This window comes from Leucoraja erinacea, chromosome 3 (genome assembly GCF_028641065.1).
Source record: "Leucoraja erinacea ecotype New England chromosome 3, Leri_hhj_1, whole genome shotgun sequence".
Classification (NCBI taxonomy): Eukaryota; Metazoa; Chordata; class Chondrichthyes; order Rajiformes; family Rajidae; genus Leucoraja; species Leucoraja erinaceus.
In genome coordinates, this window is record NC_073379.1 from 9,679,996 (window position 1) to 9,702,135 (window position 22,140).

The window sequence follows — 22,140 nt, forward strand, 5'->3', positions numbered from 1 at the left end:
AAAGGCAGTGGACTCAATGGGCCGAATGGCCTAATTCTGCTCTTATCGCCTATAAAATGAGTTCTGCTGCACCATTCCATCATGGCTGATCTATCTTCCCCTCTCAACCCCATTCGCCTGCCTTCTCCCCATAACCCCTGATACCCGTACTCTAATTACGCTTCATTAATCAAGAGTCATGAGTGTTGCATTGTCACAAGTTGCTGCCAGAGCAGGTCGTTGAGGCAGGGACTATCCCAACATTTAAAAAAACAGTTACAGGTAGGTGGGTCGGGCAGGTTTTGGAGGGATATGGACCAAGCGCAGGCATGGTGGGATTAGTGTAGCTGGGACAAGTTGGCCGGTGTGGGCAAGTTTGGCCGAAGGGCCCGTTTCCTCACTGTATCACTCTATGACTATGTATCGGGACCACCACAACGGAATTCTTACTCGTTACAGCTGTATAGGCACATTATATGTAGCATGACAATTAAGGCTTAATTCAATTGTTAATTGTTAATTAATTTTTTGCCTCCATTTATTTGAATTTAATGGATTCACTCGAGGCAAATTTGGACTTGAGAAAATGGCGCCAAAACATGGCGGCACCCGCAAGTGAAAAGAATTTCATCGTGCAGCTGTGGCCACGTGTGACACATAAGGCACCACTGAATTACGAAGACTGTTTGATGACTCTGCGCTTCTACTCTCGCAAGTTTAGAAGGATGGGGAGGGGGGTGGGGGGATCTCAGTGAAACGTCCCCAAATAATGAAAAACCTGGATAGAGTGAATGTAGGGAGGATGGTTCAGGTAGTGAGGGTTCATGACCAGAGCCAACCATGTCACCTCTGGGTGCCCGCTCTACCGCCCACCAAATGGAGCTCAGGGCCTGGCAGACATTGACTCAGAGACAACAACCTGGCTGCTCAACACCTGGCTTGAGATCTAACTATTCCTTTGGTTTATTTAGGTTTCATTCGCAAGAAGAAGACGACCAGCGGGCAAAGCCTCTGAAAAAAAGGACGCACCTTTAGAATGGAGATGAGGAGGAATTTCTTTAACCAGAGGGTGGTGAATCTGTGGTATTCATTGCCACAGAAGGCCAAGTCATTGGTTATTTTTGAAGCAGAGATTGACAGATTCTTGATTAGCAAGGGCGTCAAAGGTTATGGGCTGAAGGCAGGAGAATAGGGTTATGAAGGAAAATGGATCAGCCATGAATGAAATGACGGAGCAGACTCAATGGGCCAAATGGCCTTATTCTGCTCCGATGTCTTCTGGTCTGGTTGAGCTAATAGTAGCTGGAGATCACAAATGTAAAGAAACAACGTTTGCAATGCCCCACTGACCACAATTTACGCACTTAACGAGCTGTAAGCTAGAGTAAGGTACATGGGGGTGGTCCAAGCCAGAGTTGGTGAAAGGTCAGGGGGGTCTTACTGTTTGGACATCCAAGCAGTGTGTTCAAATGCCAAGTCACCGCTGCCAATCTTCTTCTTGCACAGATCCACGTGCTTACGAAACTGGGCGATGGCATCCAATGGAGCGTTGTGCTGGAAGCATAATCGACAAATCTGGAGAAAGAACAAAACGGCTCATGATCATCGCCGGCACCATTTAATGTTAGCTCATTTATGGTCTTATTGAGACATATCTATACATAACTAAAACTCTGATCTAGTTATCTTCTGCGTTGCACGGTCTTTCTATTTGCGCGGTTTGCGATAGCTACGATTTTTTGCCAGTTCACTCACCGTTCTCCTGTGCTGCGAGTGCGCCAAGTTTCATTACGATCGGTTGAATGTCGTAAAAGTTAATGAGGTTTAAAAATCTTAAAAACCGCGCGTGCGCAGATCGATCTCTTCTCCTGCCAGTCGATGCCGTGCGGATTAGTCTCTTCCCCTGTCACTCACTGGGACGGTCCGCCCCTTCCTGTGCCATCGCGTCTTTACTGGAGCTGAGGATGGCCGGCGGAGGTTTCCAACCGGACATAATTTTCGGAGGGACCCGAAGCAGCCCCGCTCCAAGCAGCCCAGCGTCGGAAACCCTGACCAGCCCAGCCCAGAGTCGCAGATGTCACCAAACTGTTGCGTTGGGGGGGCCAGACCTCCCGTGTGACTGGGACCCAACGGGTCCCACTTAGTCTAGTAATATTATAAAGTGTTCGGACTCGCTAGATGCAGGAAATCCGTTCCCGATGTTGGGGGATTCCAGAACCAGGGGCCACAGTTTAAGAATAAGGGGTAGGCCATTTAGAACAGAGATAAGGAAAAACATTTTCACCCAGAGAGTTGTGAATCTGTGGAATTCTCTGCCTCAGAAGGCCGGTTCTCTGGATGCTTTCAAGAGAGAATTAGACAGAGCGCTTAAAGACATCAGAGTCAAGGGATAAGGGGAGAAGGCAGGAACGGGGTACTGATTGTGGATGATCAGCCATGATCACAATGAATGGCGGTGCTGGCTTGAAGGGCCGAATGGCCTACTCCGGCACCTATTGTCTATTGTGATATGGTGCTCAGGAATCGCTGCTGCTCAGGACTTTACATCTCCTCCTCCTTCTGTCATGGGGTAGACTGAAACTGACCCCTCCCCAATCCTTGCACATCGCCCAATCCTTTCCATTCGTCACATTAATTTAATATTTCATGGATTTTGTGTTTTTTATGACTGTTGGCAGATCAATTTCTCTCCTGGGATAAATAAAGTTCTATCGTACCGTATCGTATACTGCATAAATGGGGTTTATTGTTTGGTCTGGTGATCCGTCAATATTGGATTTTTGCAGGCACACACATACACATACACACAGGCCACCAGCATGCAGGACCAGTCTCACTCCCTCTTCTCCCCTCTTCCATCTGTGAAACAGAAAACTATAACGTCCAGGTTCGGGAACAGCTTCTTCCCCACAACCATCAGGCTATTAAACACGACAACAAATAAGCTCCGAGCTGCAACAGACTATCATTATTATTGCACTATATTTGTTAGTTATTGAGATTGAGTATGTGTGCAGGTGCATTATACACACACTGAACTTTTTTTTACTTCTCCCGTTATGTACTATGTTTACATATTCTGTTGTGCTGCAGCAAGCAAGACAATGAAACACTCTTGACTCTTGAAAATGCACGCGGCCAGATTCAGGGAGTTTCTTCCCAGCTCTTATCAGGCACGAAACCGCCTCTCAACAACTAGAGAGCAGTCCTGACCTCCCATAAACCTCATCAGAGACCAAACTATGTTTAATCAGACTTTATCTTGCGCTACATGTTATACCCTTTATCTGTACACTGTGGACAGCTTGATGGCTTTGGGTAGAAAGGGAGAAGGCAGGAAAATGGGGTTGAGAGAGAAAAATAGATCAGCCATGATCAAATGGTGGAGTAAATTCGAAGGGCTGAATGGCCTAACGCTGCTCTTTAGTCAGAGGGTGGTAAATCTGTAGAATTCATTGCCACAGAAGGCTGTGAAAGCCAAGTCAATTGATATTTTTAAGGCAGAGATCATGTTGCAGTTGTATAAGACGTTGGTGAGACCGCATTTAGAATATTGTGTTCAGTTCTGGAAAGGGTACGGAGAAGATTTTGAGGCTGCTGCCAGGACTCGAGGGTCTGAGCTGTAGGGAGAGGTTGAGCAGGCTGGGACTCTATTCCTTGGAGCGCAGGAGGATGTATAGAGATGTATAAAATCATCAGAGGAATAGATCAGGTAGATGCACAGTCTCTTACCCATAATAGGGGAATCAAGGACCAGAGGACATGGGTTTAAGGTGAAGGGGAAAACATTTAATAGGAATCTGTGGGGTAACTTTTTCATACAAAGAGTGGTGGGTGTATGGAACAAGCTGCCAGAGGAAGTAGTTGAGGCTGGGACTATCCCAACGTTTAAGAAACAGGCAGATGGGAACATGGACAGGGCAGGTTTGGAGGGATATGGACCAAACGCGGGCAGGTGGGACTAGTGTAGACGTGGCACGTTGGCCTGGAAGGGCGTTTTTTCACGCTGTATGACTACTCTATCACCTTGTAGTTAATGAATCCAGCCATTGTTTTGATTTCAAGCATGTTGGTCTCGTGGGCACGCAGTTCATGTACCAGGTTATACGCACTCCGATAGTTTCTGAAAACAAGATGTGATATAAAAAGTTGTATTAACAGCAATATTAATATTCAGCACCCTGTGTAAAAAATAACATGACATCAAATATCCGATCATCATGCCCTAAAGGATACATAACAGAGGCTGTCACACAATGTAAATACAAATTGGTGGGAATTTAGTATTTTAGTTTAGAGATACAACGTGGAAATAGGCCCTTCGGCTCATCGAGTCCGTGCTAACCAATGATCACCCATACACTGGTTCCATTTCTTCCCAGTTTTGCATCCTACATGCTCGGGGCAATTTACAGAAGCCAATTAACCTAAAATCCAGCACGTATTCGGATCGTATGAGGAAACCGAAGATCTGAGAGAAAACCAACGTAGATCACGGGGAGAGCGTGCAAACTCTGTACAGACAGCACTCGTAGTCGGGATGGAACCCGGGTGTCTGGCGCTGCGAGGCAGTAACTCTACTGCCGCGCCACCATGGAGGGACATTGTGGCAAAATGTCATTGAAAGCTTGTAGAGTATGTCCACTTCATGCTCTGTAGATGAAGGAACTCCATTTTATTTACCTGACCTGCTGAGTGTCTTCAGCATTTTCTGTTTTATTTACTACATACAAGAAGCTGCAGATGCTGCTTTGCAACAAATGACAGTGCTGAAGTAACTCAGTGGGTCAGGCAGCATCTCTGGAGAACATGGATAGGTGACGTTTCACAGAGTGCTGGAGTAACTCAGGGGGTCAGACAGCATCTCTGGAGAACATGGATAGGTGACATTTCGCAGAGTGCTGGAGCAACTCAGCGGGTCAGGCAGCATCTCAAGAGCGTTTAATTGCCATATGTATCAACAGCGACCAGTGTAATTCTTAAGGGCCTGTCCCACTTACGCGATTTTTTTTCATGTTGTGGGGTGACGCCTGTTTGGTCGTGAGTAGTCGCCTAAATGGTCATTCTTTTTCTGGTTGCCGCTGGATTTTCAACATTTTGAAATTTTTCGGCGACCTGCTGCGAATATGACAGGTGCCGGCAAGTCGCCGAAAAAAATCGCCTGTGGGACAGGCCCTTAAGATGACGAAGGAAGAACATAATATTTTATCATATTTCCCTATGCTCTAAATATTTGATGATGACTAGTCCGTGCTTGGCTGAGATGCAGTCCTTTTAAATTCAAATACTTTATTAACAATAATCTCCTGCATATATACTCATCAGCGGGCCTTTGAACATTTAATTGGAGATCCTCTGGCAAAGCCACAGCTTACACACAAGTCATTACAAATAGAAAGCTGAAGAGAAATCATTTCCCTTCTTAGTCAGTTTGTTTGGTCAAGTCATTTGCAAAGCAACCACGCACAAATAGATCATACTTTCAATATCATGTCATTAATATTAATAATTATTGAAACAATTAAGAACCTTACTTCAATGCATTTTGTGTGTCTTGTTTTAATTCACTGAAGAATGCAGTCTTGAACTGATGTCTCACAAATAAGAGCTATCAAAGACAAAGGGGTAGGTTAATCCACTTTCCGATCACAACAATTAAACCTGTTGATCTCAACAGATTTCTATATGAGTGGCTACTTGCTGGCGAATTGATTTATCAAGGAGTGAGTAGGATGGAACTGTGGGTGCTGGTTTACACCAAAGATAGACACTCCTTAATAAGATAGACACAAAATGCTGGAGTAATGCCGGGTCAGGCAATATCTCTGGAGAAAGGGAATTGGAACAGGCGATGCCACTATACTGACAGAACAGTGAAAGGTTTGGATAGAGTGGATGTGGAGGTGATGTTTCCACTAGTGTGAGAGTCTAGGACCAGAGGCCATAGCCTTTAGTCAGACGTTCAGAGGGTGGTGAGCCTGTGAAAATCTTTGCTGTAGAGGCTGTAGAGGCCGTCAATGGATATTTTTTAAAGCAGAAATAGATAGGATTCATGTTTAAGAAAGAACCGCAGGTGCTGGAAAAATTGTAGGGAGATAAAAATGCTGGAGAAACTCAGTGGGTGAGGCAGCATCTATGGAGAGCAGGAATAGACGACGTTTCGGGTCGAGACCCCAGTCTGAAGAAGGGTCTCGACCCGAAACGTTGAGTATTCCTTCTCTCCATAGATGATGCCTCACCCGCTGAGTTTCTCCAGAATTGTTGTCTACCTTAGATAAGATTCACGATTAGTATGGTTATCCGGAGTTGTGGGGAGAAGGCGGGAGAATGGGGTTGAGAGGTAGATCAGGCACGATTGAATGGCGGTAGATGAAATGGGCTGAATGGCCTAATTTTGCTCCTATCACTTATTCACATGAAAGTGACGTCACCTATTCCTTTTCTCCAGAGATGCTGCCTGACCCGCTGAGTTACTCCATCACTTGTGTCTATCACTCTAGGGAGTGACTTCTCATTTCCAAACACACATATGGAACACATTATTTCCAGGGAGTTCAAAAGGTTCTTCCCTATCCCTTGGTAGACGTAACATTAATAAACCAATACCAATTAGTTTTAATGAGCACACTGCCACACAAATTACTCCTAGCTTATTTTCAAATTAGGAAACCTTTTGATTTTCAGCAATAGCGCTAATTATTAATCATTTAGTGATACCAATCTGTAATAAAACAAATCGGTAATTTGACAAATAAAAAGAGGAAAAATAAAAATAAATATATATCTTTTTAATTTAAAAAGGGGGCACAGCGGCGCAGCGGTAGAGGTGCTGCCTCACAGTGCCAGCGACCCAGGTTCAATCCTGATTATGGGTGGTCTCTTGAGATGAATGAACTCCTTCAGTGTTGTGACACATGCATAGTATTATAATCAATACAGCAATTATGTATAAGAAGAGTCCCTACCCAAAACGTCACCGATCCATGTTCTCCACAGATGCTGCCTGACCCGCTGAGCTACTCTAGCACTCTGTGTATTTTTTTGTAAACCAGCATCTGCAGTTCTTCCAGTGCTCTAATTTCCCTCCCCCCTGATTCAGTCTGAACAAGGGTCTCAACACGATATGTTACCTATCCATGTTCTCCACAGATGATGCCTAACCCGCTGGGTTACTCCAGCGCTTTGTGAAACGTCACCTGTCCATGTCTCCACAGATGCTGCCTGACCCGCTGAATTACTCCAGCGCTTTGTGTCAATGTTGCAGTTCTTGTGTCAACTTTTTGTAGCCATTATTTTACACTAGGCTAATGAATATTGCAGTGGTGTGGCGCCACCTGGTGGTTAGGCCACATACTGAGCGAACCCTCGGCACTTGGGCTGGCAGGGTCACGTGACTGCGTTTGGCGGGAAGGAGTCAATACAAGTTTATTCGTCACATTGCACATAAAGTGCAAGTGAAATGAATATGTCAGCAGCGATACAATGAGAAAGAACACACAATACACAATACAAATTGAACATAAACATCCACGTGAGTCGTCACGTGGTTAAGGGGCGTGCCCTGGTATATAAGGAGAGCCCTGGGAAAACCCTCCCCAGTCGCGTGTGTACTGTTCTCCGATTACCTTAATAAAGATCACTTTGATTCACATCGAGTGGCTTGCTATTATGGTATAAATACCACCAACCCCCTGCATACTTCCAGTCTCCTTTTCCCGCCCACTATTATTATTTAAAAAAAAAAATTTTTTTTTACTATTTTTATTTGAAGCATGTATATAAATAATAGTAAGTGACAATTTAATTACAGATTTCTTACATAGCTTCAGTTTTTTTTGTTTTTTTTAAAGAATAAAGAGAGAAAAAGATGAGAGAAACTATAATCTAATAGAGAGAAAAAGAAGACGAAAAAAGAAATGACCAATAACAAGATTGTGGAGATAGGACCAGGAGATGTTGAGTATAACTATTCATCCAATCCCAAACTCAGGTTTCAACCCAGATTCTGTGTTAAACCAATTCAGTTTTTCAAGAATTCAATAAATGGAGACCATATTCTAACAAATAATTCTGGTTTGTCAATTAAGACAAATGTTATTTTTTCCAAATGCAAGGTCTCAGTCATTTGCGTAATCCACGTTTTAATTGTGGGGGCTGCCGGGTTTTTCCAAATTTTAGTATTAATTTTTTTGCAGTTATTATCCCGCCCACTATTATTACTCACTAAAACGTTTCAATAATATCTACCTGATGAGTGGTTTTATTCAGGAATTCTTTGTGTGATTTAACTCTCCGGATCTCCGTGTAGTAATAAGTCTGAGCGTGCTCATAGAAAGCATTTTCCAGCCTACAAGTAAAAGAACAACTTATATTAGTGTTTGATATGACGAATAAAAAAGTAAACTAATATAGCTGAGCAGCAACAATGCAACATCCATATAGCCTATTTATAACAAATCAATTGTGTTGAACATAGAACGGTAGGGGCACCACGGTGACGCAGTGGTAGAGTTGCTGCCTCACAGCACCAGAGACCCGGGTTCCCTCCTGCGTACGGGTGCTGTCTGTACAAAGTTTGGATGTTCTCCCCGTGACCTGCGTGGGTTTTCTCCGGGATCTCCTTTTTCCTCCCACACTCCAAAGATTTGCAGGTTAATTGGCTTGGTATAAATGTAAATTGGCCCTAGTATGTGTAGGACAGTCAGTGTTAATGTGCGGAGATCACGGGTCGGCACAGACTAGGTGGGCCGAAGCGTTTCCGCACTGTATCTTGAAATTAAACAGTATCAATTAGAATTTGAATCAATGATAAATCTTTCTGAATTTTGGCCACTTTACAGATACAGACCTTGCAAAGCCCAAGTTTATATTTAAATAAGCTGCAATCTATGCATCATGAAATATTAATTGAATTAGGACGAAATGTGATGAGGAGGGCAAAAGCAAGAACCTGCAAGGCAGATTGTATTAATCTGATTTTAGGACATTGGTGCAATGGGAGAAACAATATTGAAAGTGAATCTTTACCTAGCTTTATTGCAAGCACCTTCGCTTAAGACTTCCTTTTTACTTTTAGAGATACAGCGTGGAAGCAGGCCCTACAGTCCACTGAGTCCGCACTGATCAGTGATCCCCACACACTAAATGGCCTGTCCCACTTGGCAATTTTTTCGGCGACTGTCGGCATCATTGACTGACGTATCAGGTCACCGAAAACGTCGTGGCATAATGCAGCGTGATGACGTATTGATGCGCAGTGTTTCCTCAGGTGTCGCAACATTTTTTTTGTCGCTGCTAGATTTTGAAATGTTCAAAATCCAGCGGTGACTGCCGGCAGTCGCCAAAAAAATCGCCAAGTGGGACAGGCCCTTAACACTATCCTGCACACTAGGACCATTTTTTTTTCCAACGGAACCCAAATAACCTACAACCCTGTACATCTTTGGAATGTGGGAGGAAACCGGAGCACCTGGAGAAAACGCATATATTTTTGGATAAATATTAGCCAAAAGTATTTTGATCTGCACTTCTCTTTGCAGAAGACAAGCAGAACAAGCTTCAGAAAAAGGGTCTCAACCCAAAACGGCAGCTATTCCGTTTCTCCACAGATGCTGTCTGAGCCACTGAGTTACTCCACCTTTTTGTGTCTATCTCTGTTTTAAACCAGCATATGAGATTCCGTCCTATACACATCTCATTGCAGATGCAGCATAACCAGATTTTTTCCAGCATTGCAGAGAACAACACAGCACAGGATCAGGCCCTTCGGCCCACAATGTGTGTGCCCAACACAAAGCCAAGTTCAGCTGATCTTATCTGTCTGTACATGTAGTATTCTTAGAGTTTAAACCCAATTACCCTCCTTTAGATCAAGGCTTAGGTAGTTCCGCATGTCCCCAACATGTCTCACCAACTGCTACAGATGCGCCGCAGAGAGCATTTTATCGGGATACATCACAGCACGGTTTGGGAACAGTTCCATCCAAGACCGCAAGAAATTGCAGAGATTTGTGGATGCAGCCCAGACCAACACTAAAACCAACCTCCATCTACACCTCACGCTGCCTCGGCAAGGCCAGCAGCATCATCAAGGACCAGTCGCACCCCAGCCACTCACTCATCTCCCCTCTCCCATCAGGCAAGAGGTACAGAAGTGTGAAAACGCACACCTCCAGATTCAGGGAGTTTCTTCCCAGCTGCTATCCGGCAACTGAACCATCGTATCATCAACTACAGAGCACTCAGAGTTGTAAATCTGTGGAATTTGCTGCCATAGAAGGCAGTGGAGGCCAATTCACTGGATGTTTTCAAGAGAGAGTTAGATATAACTGTTCGGGCTAACAGAATCAAGGGATATGGGGAGAAAGCAGGAACGGGGTACTGATTGTGGATGATCAGCCATGATCACATTGAATGACGGTGCTGGCTCGAAGGGCCGAATGGCCTACTACTGCATCTCTTTTCTATGTTTCTATGGTACTGACCTACCATCGATCTCATGGAGACCCTTGGATTATCTTTGATCAGACTTTACTGGACTTTATCTTGCACTATGCGTTATTCCCTTTATCCTGTACCTGCATGCCGTGGACAGCTCTATTGTGATCATGCACAGTCTATCCACTGACTGGTTAACAGGCAACAAAAGCTTTTCGCTGTACCTTGGTACACGTGACAATAAACCAAACCAAACTGGACGGCTCTATTGTAATCATGTATAGTCTTTCCGCTGACAGCGGACAACAAAGGCTTTTCACTGTACCGCTCTACACGTGACAATAAACTGAACTATGACTCCAGGCCCAAGTACTTTTCCTTCTATGGTATACTACAGTGAAATTCATTGTTGTACTGGGTGGGAGATTGCAACCTTCACGTGGTCCGCCCTGTTTCAACAAATGTAATCAACCCGGCGTGCACAATCAAATAAGATCAAATAGAACAAGCTGTCCTACACCTTTAGGCTGTGCAAGCCGTACGCAAGACGAAGGTCACTATACATAAACACTTATGGCCCTGTCCCACTGTACGAGTTCATTACGACAGATGGCGCAATGGGCTAAGTGTTCGGCTGGCGACCGGAAAGTAGCCGGTTCGAATCCCGCTTGGAGTGCATACTGTCGTTGTGTCCTTGGAGCAAGACACTTCACCCACCTTTGCCTGTGTGTAAATTTAATGTAATTATGTGAAGCACTTTGGGGTCAATGCAAGTTGACTAAAAATGTGCTATATAAATAAGATTATTTTTATATATATTTATTAAAGTGCTCACACGAGTTAAAAAAAAAAAATCAAACTTGTGGTAAGCACGTAGAATGTACGTAGCGGGTACGGCAGAGCTCGGGACATCTATCACGCGGCTCGTAACGCTAACGGCACGTACTCGGGAAACACGGTAAGCTCGGGAAGATTCGTGAAGATTTTTCAACATGTTGAAAAATGTCCACGACAGCCCCGATGAGCGGCCTTTACCATAAATCTCCAAATTCAAATCAGGGCAAACTCGGGAGAAATCTTGAATTAACTCATACAATGGGACAGAACCATTAGATCCATCTTAGATAAGCATCTAGGATAAGCATCTAAGATACAGTACTGATGTACAGCAGTAATTCCCGGGATGGTGGGACTATCATATGCTTAGAGAATGGAGCGGCTGGGCTTGTATACTCTGATGCTTGGGTGGGCGGAGCGACTCACGTCGCAGCGGCCTCTGCAGTCCGTCTGTCTTTTTATTATTTTTTGTCTCGATTGAATGTAGTTTTTATTTAATTTTTTAACTGGGTATGTGTGTGGGGGGCGGGGGGTGGGGAAACTTTTAAAATCTTTTCCCTGTGAGGAGAACCCGATCTTTTCTCTATTGAGTCTCCGTTGTCGTTTGTGCCGAGCACCTTGGAGCGGCCTCCAACCGGAACGACCTGGGGCTCCAGTCGCAGAGTTGCGGACATACTAACCATCGTGGAAGCTGGCCGAGTTCGGAGCGGGAGGAGCTGTGGTGGCGCGCGGCTGCGACCCGACCCTGGAGATTCGGAGGCTCCAGCCGCAGGTCTGGTGGACAGTAACACTGGGAGCCCGCGGGTCCCTGGTGGGAGACCGCTCTTCGGGGCTTCCGCAACGGCGACTTCTCCCGCCCGAGTTGCGGGGTTGAAGAGTACTTGGAGTGGGGCCTTACATCATCGCCCGGCGTGGCTTTGAATGGCTGCGGGACTTGCTAGCGCACGCTGGGGACTCCAACACCAAGACCCGGAGCGTGGCCTTGCACCGCCCGGCACAGCTTTAATGACCGCGGGACACTTACCATCGCCCTCCGGGGGCTTTGACTCGGTCATCGGGAAGAGAATGGGGAGTGCAGGGCAGAGATAAGTCTTTGCCTTCCTTGTGTGTATGACTGCAGAAACCAAATTTTTTTTTTTTTTTCAAATTTCGTTTGAACCTCAATTAGGTTCAAATGACAACAAATAAATTGTATTGTATTGAAATACAGCAGGATCTTATTGAAACATATCACATTATTAAGGGTTTGGACACGCTAGAGGCAGGAAACATGCTCCCAATGTTGGGGAGAGTCCAGAACCAGGGGCCACAGTTTAAGAATGAGGGGTAAGCCATTTAGAATGGAGATGAGGAACCAGTTTTTCCACACAGAGAGTGGTGAGTCTGTGGAATTCTCTGTGGAGGCCGGTTCTCTGGATACTTTCAAGAGAGAGCTAGATAGGGCTCTTAAAGATAGCGGTCAGAGGATATGGGGTGAAGGCAGGAATGGGGTACTGATTGGGGACGATCAGCCATGATCACATTGAATGGCGGTGCTGGCTTGGAGGGCCAAATGGCCTACTCCTGCACCTATTGTCTATTGATACAATACAAGCGTATAGAAGTAGTACACTGAGACAATATACAGTTGCCAGTTTTGATGAGATTTAACAGGAACCTGAGGATCAACATTTTTGGTGGTGGGTGTATGCAATGAGCTGGCAGAGGAGGTGATTAAGGCAGGTACTATTTAACAATATTTAAAAGACAGGATAGGACAGGTTTAGAGGGCCGAACGCAGCCACAGGTGGGACTAGTGTAGATGGGGTATTTGGTCAGTGTGGGCAAGTTGTGCTGTGTGACTCCGTGACTGCGTGAAACATTCACCTTTTAAAAGTATTGACTGCATATCATTATGAGTAATTGAAAAGCCTATTAAGATTCTAAAACCAGAGGGTACACGCTGAACGAGAGAGGGGCGGGATTTAAGAGAGGTCACAGCGACAACCTTTTCACTCAGAGGGTTGACCCTCTCTGGAATGAGTTGCCAGATGAAACTATAGAAGCGGAGACAATCACGAAACATTAGTGTGCTGAGGTACAGTGAAGAGCTTCGTTTTGCATGCTATCCAGTCTAATCAGATTATACTAGATCTGAACCAGACTCAAGTCCACAGGTAGAGCAAGGAGAAAGATACCAGAGTGCAGAATATCATTTCTCAGCATTAAAATGGAATGGAATACATTATTGCCACATAGAGACATAGACAATAGGTGCAGGAGTAGGCCATTGGGCCCTTTGAGCCAGCACCACCATTCAATATGATCATGGCTGATCATCCACAATCAGTACCCTGTTCCTGTTTTCCCCCCATATCCCTCGATTCCATTAGCCCTAAGAGCTAAATCTAACTTGGGGCCATTTTCAAGTCCCAGTTGTTGTAAGTTCAGGAATCTTGACCTGACCGTGAAGGTCTGTTGCCCTGGCAGCTGCCCAGTAGATTGTGTAGGCAACAAAATTGCCCACAGGTTGCCCTTCACAGTACAGATGCATCATTGGTAAAGCAAGAGAACACGTTGAACATTTAACATAAGTACAACTTTACAATTACGGAGTAGGAAATGGGGAATTGGTCAGTTAATACAAGCCAGTTTACCTGATTATATATCCCACCAGATGGTCCGTGTGTGGCAGTACGAATAAGGACTTTCCCGATAGGTCACAGGCATTGCACAATGCAGCTGCTCTTTCTGAGGCGATTAAGTCCTCACCTAGGAAGCAATAAGTGGAAAGCTTAGAGATACAGCGCGGAAACAGACCCTTCGGCCCACCGTGTCAGCACTGACCGGCGATCTCCACACACTAACCTACACTCACTAGGGATAATTTTGCAACTTACCAAAACCAATTAACCTACAAACCCGCGTTAATTTATCTTGTGGGGGAAACCGGAGCACCCAGAGAAAAGCCACGCGGTCAAACATGGAGAACGTACAAACTCCATACAGACAGCACCCAAGGTCAGGATCGAACCCAGGTCTTTAGTTTTTTAGATACAGCGTGGAACCATCGGGTCCACGCCGACCTGCGATCACCGCACATTAACACTATCCTATACCCACTAGGGACAATTATTACATTTACAATGCCAATTAACCTACATACCTGTACGTCTTTGGAGTGCGGGAGGAAACCGAAGATCTTGGAGAAAACCCACGCAGGTCACTGGGGGGAGAACTTACAAACTCCGTACAGACAGCACCCAAGGTCAGGATCGAACCCGGGTCACTGGCGCTGTAAGGCAGCAACTCTACCGCTGCGCCACAGTGCCACCCTAAAATGCAGGTGCTTGATCTAAAATGCAATGAGGATGCTTGACATCTTGGAATTTGCACATTTCTTTGGCAATGAAATCCCAGAAAGGTAAAATCCTGCATTGCATTTTACACATTTAATAACCACACATTTTGCATAGTATAGGTTTATAAGTTCAGAATATCTAGAATCAGAATTAGGCCATTCGGCCCAGCAAGTCTACTCTATCATTCAATCATGGCTGATCTATCTCTCCCTCTCAACCCCATTCTCATGCCTTCTCCCCATTCTCCTGCCTTTTCCCCATAACCCGAAATCCGTACTAATGAAGAATCTGTTCATTTCCGCCTTAAAAATAATCAATTGACGGCCTCCACGGCAGTCTGCGGCAATTATTTCTGCAGATTCACCACCCTCCGACTAAAATTCCCCCTCATCTTTCTAAAGGCACGCCCTTTTATTCTGATGCTGTGACCTCCGTTGCTAGACTCTCACGACCATACAGGCGTCACCACGCGACCCACATGTATGGTCGTGAGTAGTCGCCCAAAAGGTCGTGCCTTTTTCTGCTTGCCGCTGGTTTTTCAACATGTTAAAAAATTTCAGAGACCTGCTGCGGCTATGACGGGTGCCGGCAAATCGCCGAAAAAATTGCGTAAGTGGGACAGGCCCTTCACCACCCTTGTTTCCCTCTCATCACAAATGTGGTTTTCCTTTTTTCATCTTAAAAAATCTCTTCTGTCCCTGTTTGCTTTTCTATTTCAGGTGATTATTACCTTGTCGGCTTTGGTCTGCACCCAGTCACAGATATTTCCCTTATACTCTCCTCCTCTTATCTCAACCCATTTGTTGAAAGATCGTTGGTTTGAAACTTTAAGGGCATGTCCCACTTCGGCGTTATTTGCACGTCACGCAGATAGCGCGCAAAGATTTTGTACATCCCAAAATCCTGGGGCACCTCGCGTCACTGCCTACGTCACCACTCGCCATACGCGCATCACGTGCGCGTCACGACGCATGCGTCGTGACGCTTAAATGATGTAGCGTAAATGACGCCCAAGTGGGACAGGTCCTTTACTCAAAATTGATAAATGTCCTATTAAATACCAAGAGGTTACAATGTGCCCAGAAGTAGGCATGGTGGCACAGCGGTAGAGTTAGTGCCTCACAGCACCAAAGACGTGGGTTCGATCCGGACCACAGGTGCTGTCTGTACGGAGTTTGTACGTTCTCCCCGTGATCTGCGTGGGGTTTCCTTCGGGTGCTCCGGTTACCTCCCACACTCCAAAGACGAACAGGTTTGTGGGTTAATTAGCTTCTGTAAAATTGTAAATTGGCCCCAGTGTGTGTGGGACAGTGCGAGCGGGGATCGCTGGTCGGCGGGGTGGGCAGAAGGGCCTGTTTCCGCGCTACATCTCTGCACTAAACTAAGCTAAGTCGAACAAAGAGACAACATGCTGGGAATATTCAACAGGTCTGGGTGCATCTGTAGAAAGACAACAGAGTTAATACTGAGTCTGAAGAGGTCTCCTGACCCGAAGCGTCGCCTATCCATCCCCTCCACAGATGGTGCCTGACCCGCCGAGTTCCTCCAGCACTGTGTTTCGAAACAGATACCACATACCAGCAAACAGCAAACAGAGAACAAGAAAAGCTTGCCGAGTTGCAGTGGGATGCCACTGAGATAATCATGCAGACAATCTCTAAACAGGCAAGTTGATCACTGGGAACAGTTAAATTCAGAACAGATATTAAATATTAAGAATAAGGGGTAAGCCATTTAGAACGGAGACGAGGAAACACTTTTTCACACACAGAGTTGTGAGTCTGTGGAATTCTCTGCCTTCGAGGGCAGTGGAGGCTGGTTCTCTGGATACTTTCAAGAGAGAGCTAGATAGGGCTCTTAAAGATAGTGGAATGAGGGGATATGGGGAGAAGGCAGGAACTGGGTACTGATTGTCGATGACCAACCATGAGCACAGTAAATGGCGGTGCTCGCTCGAAGGGCCGAACGGCCTACTCCTGCACCTATTGTCTATTGGAAAGATCATAGACAGAATGATATCTGGAGCAGCACGGTGGTGCAGCTGATAGAGTTACTGCCTCACAGCGCCAGAAACCCAGGTTCCATATTCGCCTACAGGTGCAGTCTGTCAGGAGTTTGTACAATCTCCCTGTGGCCACATGGGTTTTGTCCGGGCGCTCCAGTTTCCACCCACACTCCAAAGGCTGCACATACACTTTGGAAACTTTTTTTTTTTTTTTTTTATAAAAGAACTTTTTTACTTTTAGGGATTAAGCATGGAAAGAGGCCCTTCGGCCAACCAGGTCCGCACCGACCAGCAATAAACCCGCACACTGGCATTATTCTACACACCAGGGACAACTTACAATTTACAGAAGCCAATCAACCTAAAAACAAACCTGCACGTCTGTGGAGTTTGTGTGAAAACCGGAGCAACCGGAGAAAACCCACGGGGTCACAGGGAGAACGTACAAACTCCATACAGACAGCACCCGTAGTCTGGATCGAACCCAGGTCTCTGGTGCTGTGAGGCAGCAACTCTACCGCTGCGCCACTGAGCTGCCCGATGTTGGAAAAATTTGCCATGAAAATACCTGGAGGTAAAGGAGTCTTCTTCTGTATCAGCACGACAGCAACCTTCGTGTTTCTTCCCTGTAAACTTTGCCTGGAAGCATAAAATACACAGTTCATAGAATGACAGAGGAGCAGAATTAGGCCATTTGGCCCTTCAAGTGTAATCTGCTGTGTCTGTGTCTGTGTGTGTGTGTGTGTGTGTGTGTGTGTGTGTGTTGTGTGTGTGTGTGTGTGTGTGTGTGTGTGTGTGTGTGTGTGTGTGTGTGTGTGTGTGTGTGTGTGTGTGTGTGTGTGTGTGTGTGTGTGTGTGTGGTCGGTAGCAACAGTAGATGCAACTCACGCCTCGGTCGCGGCTTTCCAGGCAAGTGAACAAAACCTCTGGCGACTCGTGGAAACCTTGGGTGGGGCGCAAGGTCACCAGAGATTTCCGTTCACGTTTCCTAAGTGGAACAGGGGCACCTCCACCGTCTCCATTTTCAACCTCCCCTCTGACTCCATCTGCTCCTTTTTTGGCTTCCACCAATCTCCCGCCCCACTTTACCCCTCACCCCAGCTACCCCACTTCCTCTTCTTCTGCCCTCACCGCTCAATCCACCAGTTCACTCGAGGGGCGGCATGGTGATGCAGCGGTAGAGTCGCTGCCTCACAGCACCAGAGACCCGGGTTCCATCCCGACTACGGGTGTTGTCTGTATGGAGTTTGTACGTTCTTACCGTGACCTGCGTGGGTTTGTCTCCGAGTGCTCTGGCTTCCACCCAAGTCCCTTAGGCGTAGGTTAAATAGCTTCTGTATATTTGCCCCTTGATGCAAAACTGGGAAATTCAGAACTAGTGCAAGGGCGAGCGTACTCAAGGAGGGACATTACCTGACAATTTCCACTCTGGTGGAACACTCAGACTGTTTCTCCTTCCACTGGGCCTCGTCCCAGTCGAGTTCATAAAAGACCACAACCAGTGCCGGCACCAGGTTCAGATGTTTGTTCATCCAGCCTGTTTTAAGGATGCCTTTTGGAATGTACCACTCATAAGCAGTCCTCTGCAAAGGGAAGGAAGGCAATAATCAGCAAAAAAAAGTTTAGTTCAGACTTTGTGAGCCTGATACAGATTCATTTTCAAAGCCTCGAACATGACAAGATTTTAAGCTCTGTGACTATACAAGAACATAAAAGAGCACAGCGCTGGAACCGGCCTGTGGCCCACAGTTCTGTGCCGAAAATGATGCTAAGACCAATTCTCAGCTGCCAGCACATAATCAATATTCCTCCATATCCATGTGCCTATCTCTTAAAGTCTCTTAAATGCCACTATCATATCTGCTTCCACTACCCCCTGGCAGCGCGTGCCAGGCACTCAGCGGCCTCAATAAAACTTGCCCCGCACATCTCCTTACAATTTAACCCCTCTCATCTTCGGAATTTTGGTACAAGATGATAGGGTGGGCCCAGTAGGCGCAGCGGTAGAGTTGCTGCCTTATCGCAATAAGGGTTTGATCCTGACCATGGGTACTGCATGTACGGAGTTTGTATTTTCTGCCTGTGACCACGTGGGTTTTCTCTGGGTGCTCTGGTTTCTTCAGATACTCCAAAGACACACAAGCTTGTAGGTGAAATTGTGAATTGTCCCCCCGAGCGTAGAATAGTGCCAGTGTATGGCGCGATCGCTGGTCGGCGCGGTCTACGTAAGCCGAAGGGCCGTTTCTGCACTTTATCTCTAAAGACTAAAGTCTAAAAAGTCAAAACGATAATGCCACCACTAAAGTCTTACCCTTTGTTTGCATTTTGGGTATTCGTGATCTCCAGCAAGAACTTTAAAGGATATAGGAACTCGGTCAGCCCGCCTGTTGGCACAGAATGCGTCCCAGATGGCTCGGTGAATGGCATTGTAAGTCACATCAAGGCCCGTCAGGGCTACAAAAGCCATGGGTCGGCAACAAAGCTCCAGCGGAAAGTCCCAGTGCGTTGGCCTCATTTTCCAGATAGATGCTGGACAATCTAAAATAAAAAAAAATAAAGTAGTTGGGTTGGTAACAAAGAGATGGCTGGAAAGTTCGCATAGTTACACGGCATCTTCAACACTACAGCTGAAAAGTATGTTATTACAATCGCAGGTAGATTAAAATGCTAGAGAAACTCAGCGGGTGAGGCAGCATCTATGGAGCGAAGGAATAGGTGACGTTTCGGGTCGAAACCCTTCTTCACTCTGATGTGGGACCCCCCCATCCTTCTTCCCACCCCACATCCTTCTTCACGCCCCCACATCCTTCTTCCCGCCCCCACCATCGCACATCAGCCTGAAGAAGGGTCTTGACCCGAAACGTCACCTATTCCATTGCTCCATAGATGTTGCATCACCTGCTGAGTTTCTCCAGCAATTTTATCTCCCTTCGATTTTTCCAGCATCTGCAGTTCCTTCTCAAACTTATTACAATCGCAAGTCAATGGGATATTGCACTTGGCAGAAAATGCATTTATTTTTTATTTAGTTTAGAGATATTGCGCAGAAACAGGCTATCCGGCCCAAGCAGATCATCCCGTACACTAGTACTGTTTAATATTTCTGGTTGGGTTATTGTATTCAACTTTCCCTTAATTTGGTTAGAAATGACTTCCATCCCTCTAGATGTGCATAAGTCTCATTAAAATAAGCTCAACCAATATCCCAGAACCTTGAATTAGGGTTATGAAAGGTCTCGTCCAGAAACTCCACCCATTCCTTCCCTCCAGAGATGCTGCCTGTCCTGCTGAGTTACTCCAGCATTTTGTGTCTATCCCTGAACCATGATGAACGCAATAAGATGGAGAGACTTTACATAAACAGCTACAGCTTTGTGTTTTTATATTGCCTTTATCAGCAATAATTTGGGCAGCACGGTGCCACAGCGGTAGAGTAGTTGCCTTACAGCGCCAGAGACCCGGGTTCAATCCAGATGTCAGGTGCTGTACAGAGTGTGTCAGCTCTCTCTGTGACCTGAGTTGGTTTCCTCCGGGTGCTCCGACATTCCCACATTCCTCCCACGGTTTCCTCCCACATTCCAAAGACATACAAGGTTTGTAGGTTAATTGGCGTCGGCAAAGATTGTAAATTGTTTGTGCAGTGTGCGCAGAATAGTGCTAATGTACAGGGATCGCTGGTTGGTGCGGACTCGGTAGGCCCCAAGGGCCATTTCCGCTCTGTATCTCCAAACTAAACATAATGTTACAATATCACAAAACCTTTTACAAGACAATTATCAAATTAAACATTAGCAACACAACAGACATTGACCAGGCCAGGGGAGAGCAAGCGACCAATTAGATGAATTAGATGAATCAGAATTAGATTCCTTTATTTTCATTCAGAGTTCAAGTTGGCATATTGGACTAGTTTGCCTGCATTTGACACATTACTCTGAAAACCCTTCCTACCTATATACAGTGCCCTCCAAATGTTGGGACCAAAGACCCATCATTTATTTATTTGCCTCTGTACTCCACAATTTGACATGTAGAAAAAAAATCACATGTGGTTAAAGTGCACTTCGTCAGATTTTATTAAAGGCCATTTTTATACATTTTGGTTTCACCATGTAGAAATTATAGCTGTGTTTATACATAGTCCCCCCATTTCAGAGCACCATAATGTTTGGGACACATGGCTTCACAGGTGTTCGTAATTGCTCAGGTTTGTTTAATCGTCTCCTTAATGCAGGTATAAGCGAGCTCTCAGCACCTAGTCTTTCCATCACCTTTGGAAACTTTTATTGCTGTTTATCAACATGAGGATCAAAGTTGTGCCAATGAAAGTCAAATAAGCCATTATGAGTGATAAACAAAAATAAAACTGTTAATGGACATCAGCCAAACATTAGGCTTACCAAAATCAACTATTTGGAATATCACTAAGAAGAGAGCACTGATGAGTTTACTAATCGCAAAGGGACTGGCAGGCCAAGGAAGACCTCCACAGGTGATGACAGAAGAATTCTCTCTATAATAAAGAAACATCCTCAAACACATGTCGGACAGATCAGAAACACTCTTCAGGAGTCAGGTGTGGATTCACCAATGACTACTTTCTGCAGAAGACTTCATGAACAGAAATACAGAGGCTACACTGCAAGATGTAAACCACTGGTTAACTGCAAACATAGGATGGCCAGGTTACAGTTTGCCAAGAAGTATTTAAAAGAGCAACCACAGTTCTGGAAAAAGGTCTTGTGCACAGATGAGACGAAGATTAACTTACATCAGAGTGATGTTAAGAGCAAAGTATGGAGGAGAGAAGGAACTGCCCAAGATCCAAAGCATACCACCTCATCTGTGAAACACGGTGGTGGGGATGTTATGGCCTGGGTATGTATGGCTGCTGAAGGTACTAGCTCACTTATCTTCATTGATGATACAACTGCTGATGGTAATATAATGAATTCTGAAGTGTATAGACACATCCTATCTGCTCAAGTTCAAACAAATATCTTTGAACAGACCTACTTTGAAAACAATAACACCTTTGAACAATTCCAATCTAGCTTCCGCCCCAAACACAGCACTGAAACAGTCCTGGTTAAGTTCACCAATGACATCCTCCGTGCAGCTGATTCCGGTCTACTCTGTATCCTTATCCTCCTTGACCACACCGCAGCCTTTGATATTATATCATACTTCATAACAAGAGGATTTCAGTATAGGAGTAGAGAGATTCTTCTGCAGTTGTATAGGGCTCTGGTAAGACCACATCTGGAGTAATGCGTACAGTTTTGGTCTCCTAATTTGTGGAAGGACATCCTTGTGATTGAGGCAATGCAACGTAGGTTCATGAGATTGATCCCTGGGATGGCAGGACTGTCATATGAGGAAAGATTGAAAAGACTCGGCTCTTATTCACTGGAGTTTAGAAAGATGAGGGGGCATCTAATGGAAACATATAAAATTATAAAAGGACTGGACAAGCTAGATACAAGAAAAATGTTCCCAATGTTGGGGGAGTCCAGAACCAGGAGGCCATAGTCTTAGAAT

At 45.4% G+C, this 22,140-nt stretch overlaps 1 protein-coding gene across 2 annotated transcripts in view; it reads right to left on the bottom strand.

The window, feature by feature from the left end:
* trappc11 (trafficking protein particle complex subunit 11) overlaps positions 1 to 22,140 on the bottom strand; it is a 71,236-nt gene that overhangs the window by 44,613 nt on the left and 4,483 nt on the right. For both annotated transcript variants that reach the window (XM_055632048.1, XM_055632047.1), the window contains exons 2-9: positions 18,911 to 19,137; positions 18,013 to 18,182; positions 17,168 to 17,238; positions 13,890 to 14,004; positions 8,227 to 8,326; positions 5,514 to 5,587; positions 4,006 to 4,102; positions 1,421 to 1,554 (exon numbers count right to left, since the gene is read on the bottom strand). In XM_055632048.1, the coding sequence (XP_055488023.1) occupies positions 1,421 to 1,554; positions 4,006 to 4,102; positions 5,514 to 5,587; positions 8,227 to 8,326; positions 13,890 to 14,004; positions 17,168 to 17,238; positions 18,013 to 18,182; positions 18,911 to 19,114 (965 nt within the window). In that variant the 5' untranslated portion in view covers positions 19,115 to 19,137. The remainder of the gene's footprint in view (positions 1 to 1,420; positions 1,555 to 4,005; positions 4,103 to 5,513; positions 5,588 to 8,226; positions 8,327 to 13,889; positions 14,005 to 17,167; positions 17,239 to 18,012; positions 18,183 to 18,910; positions 19,138 to 22,140) is intronic.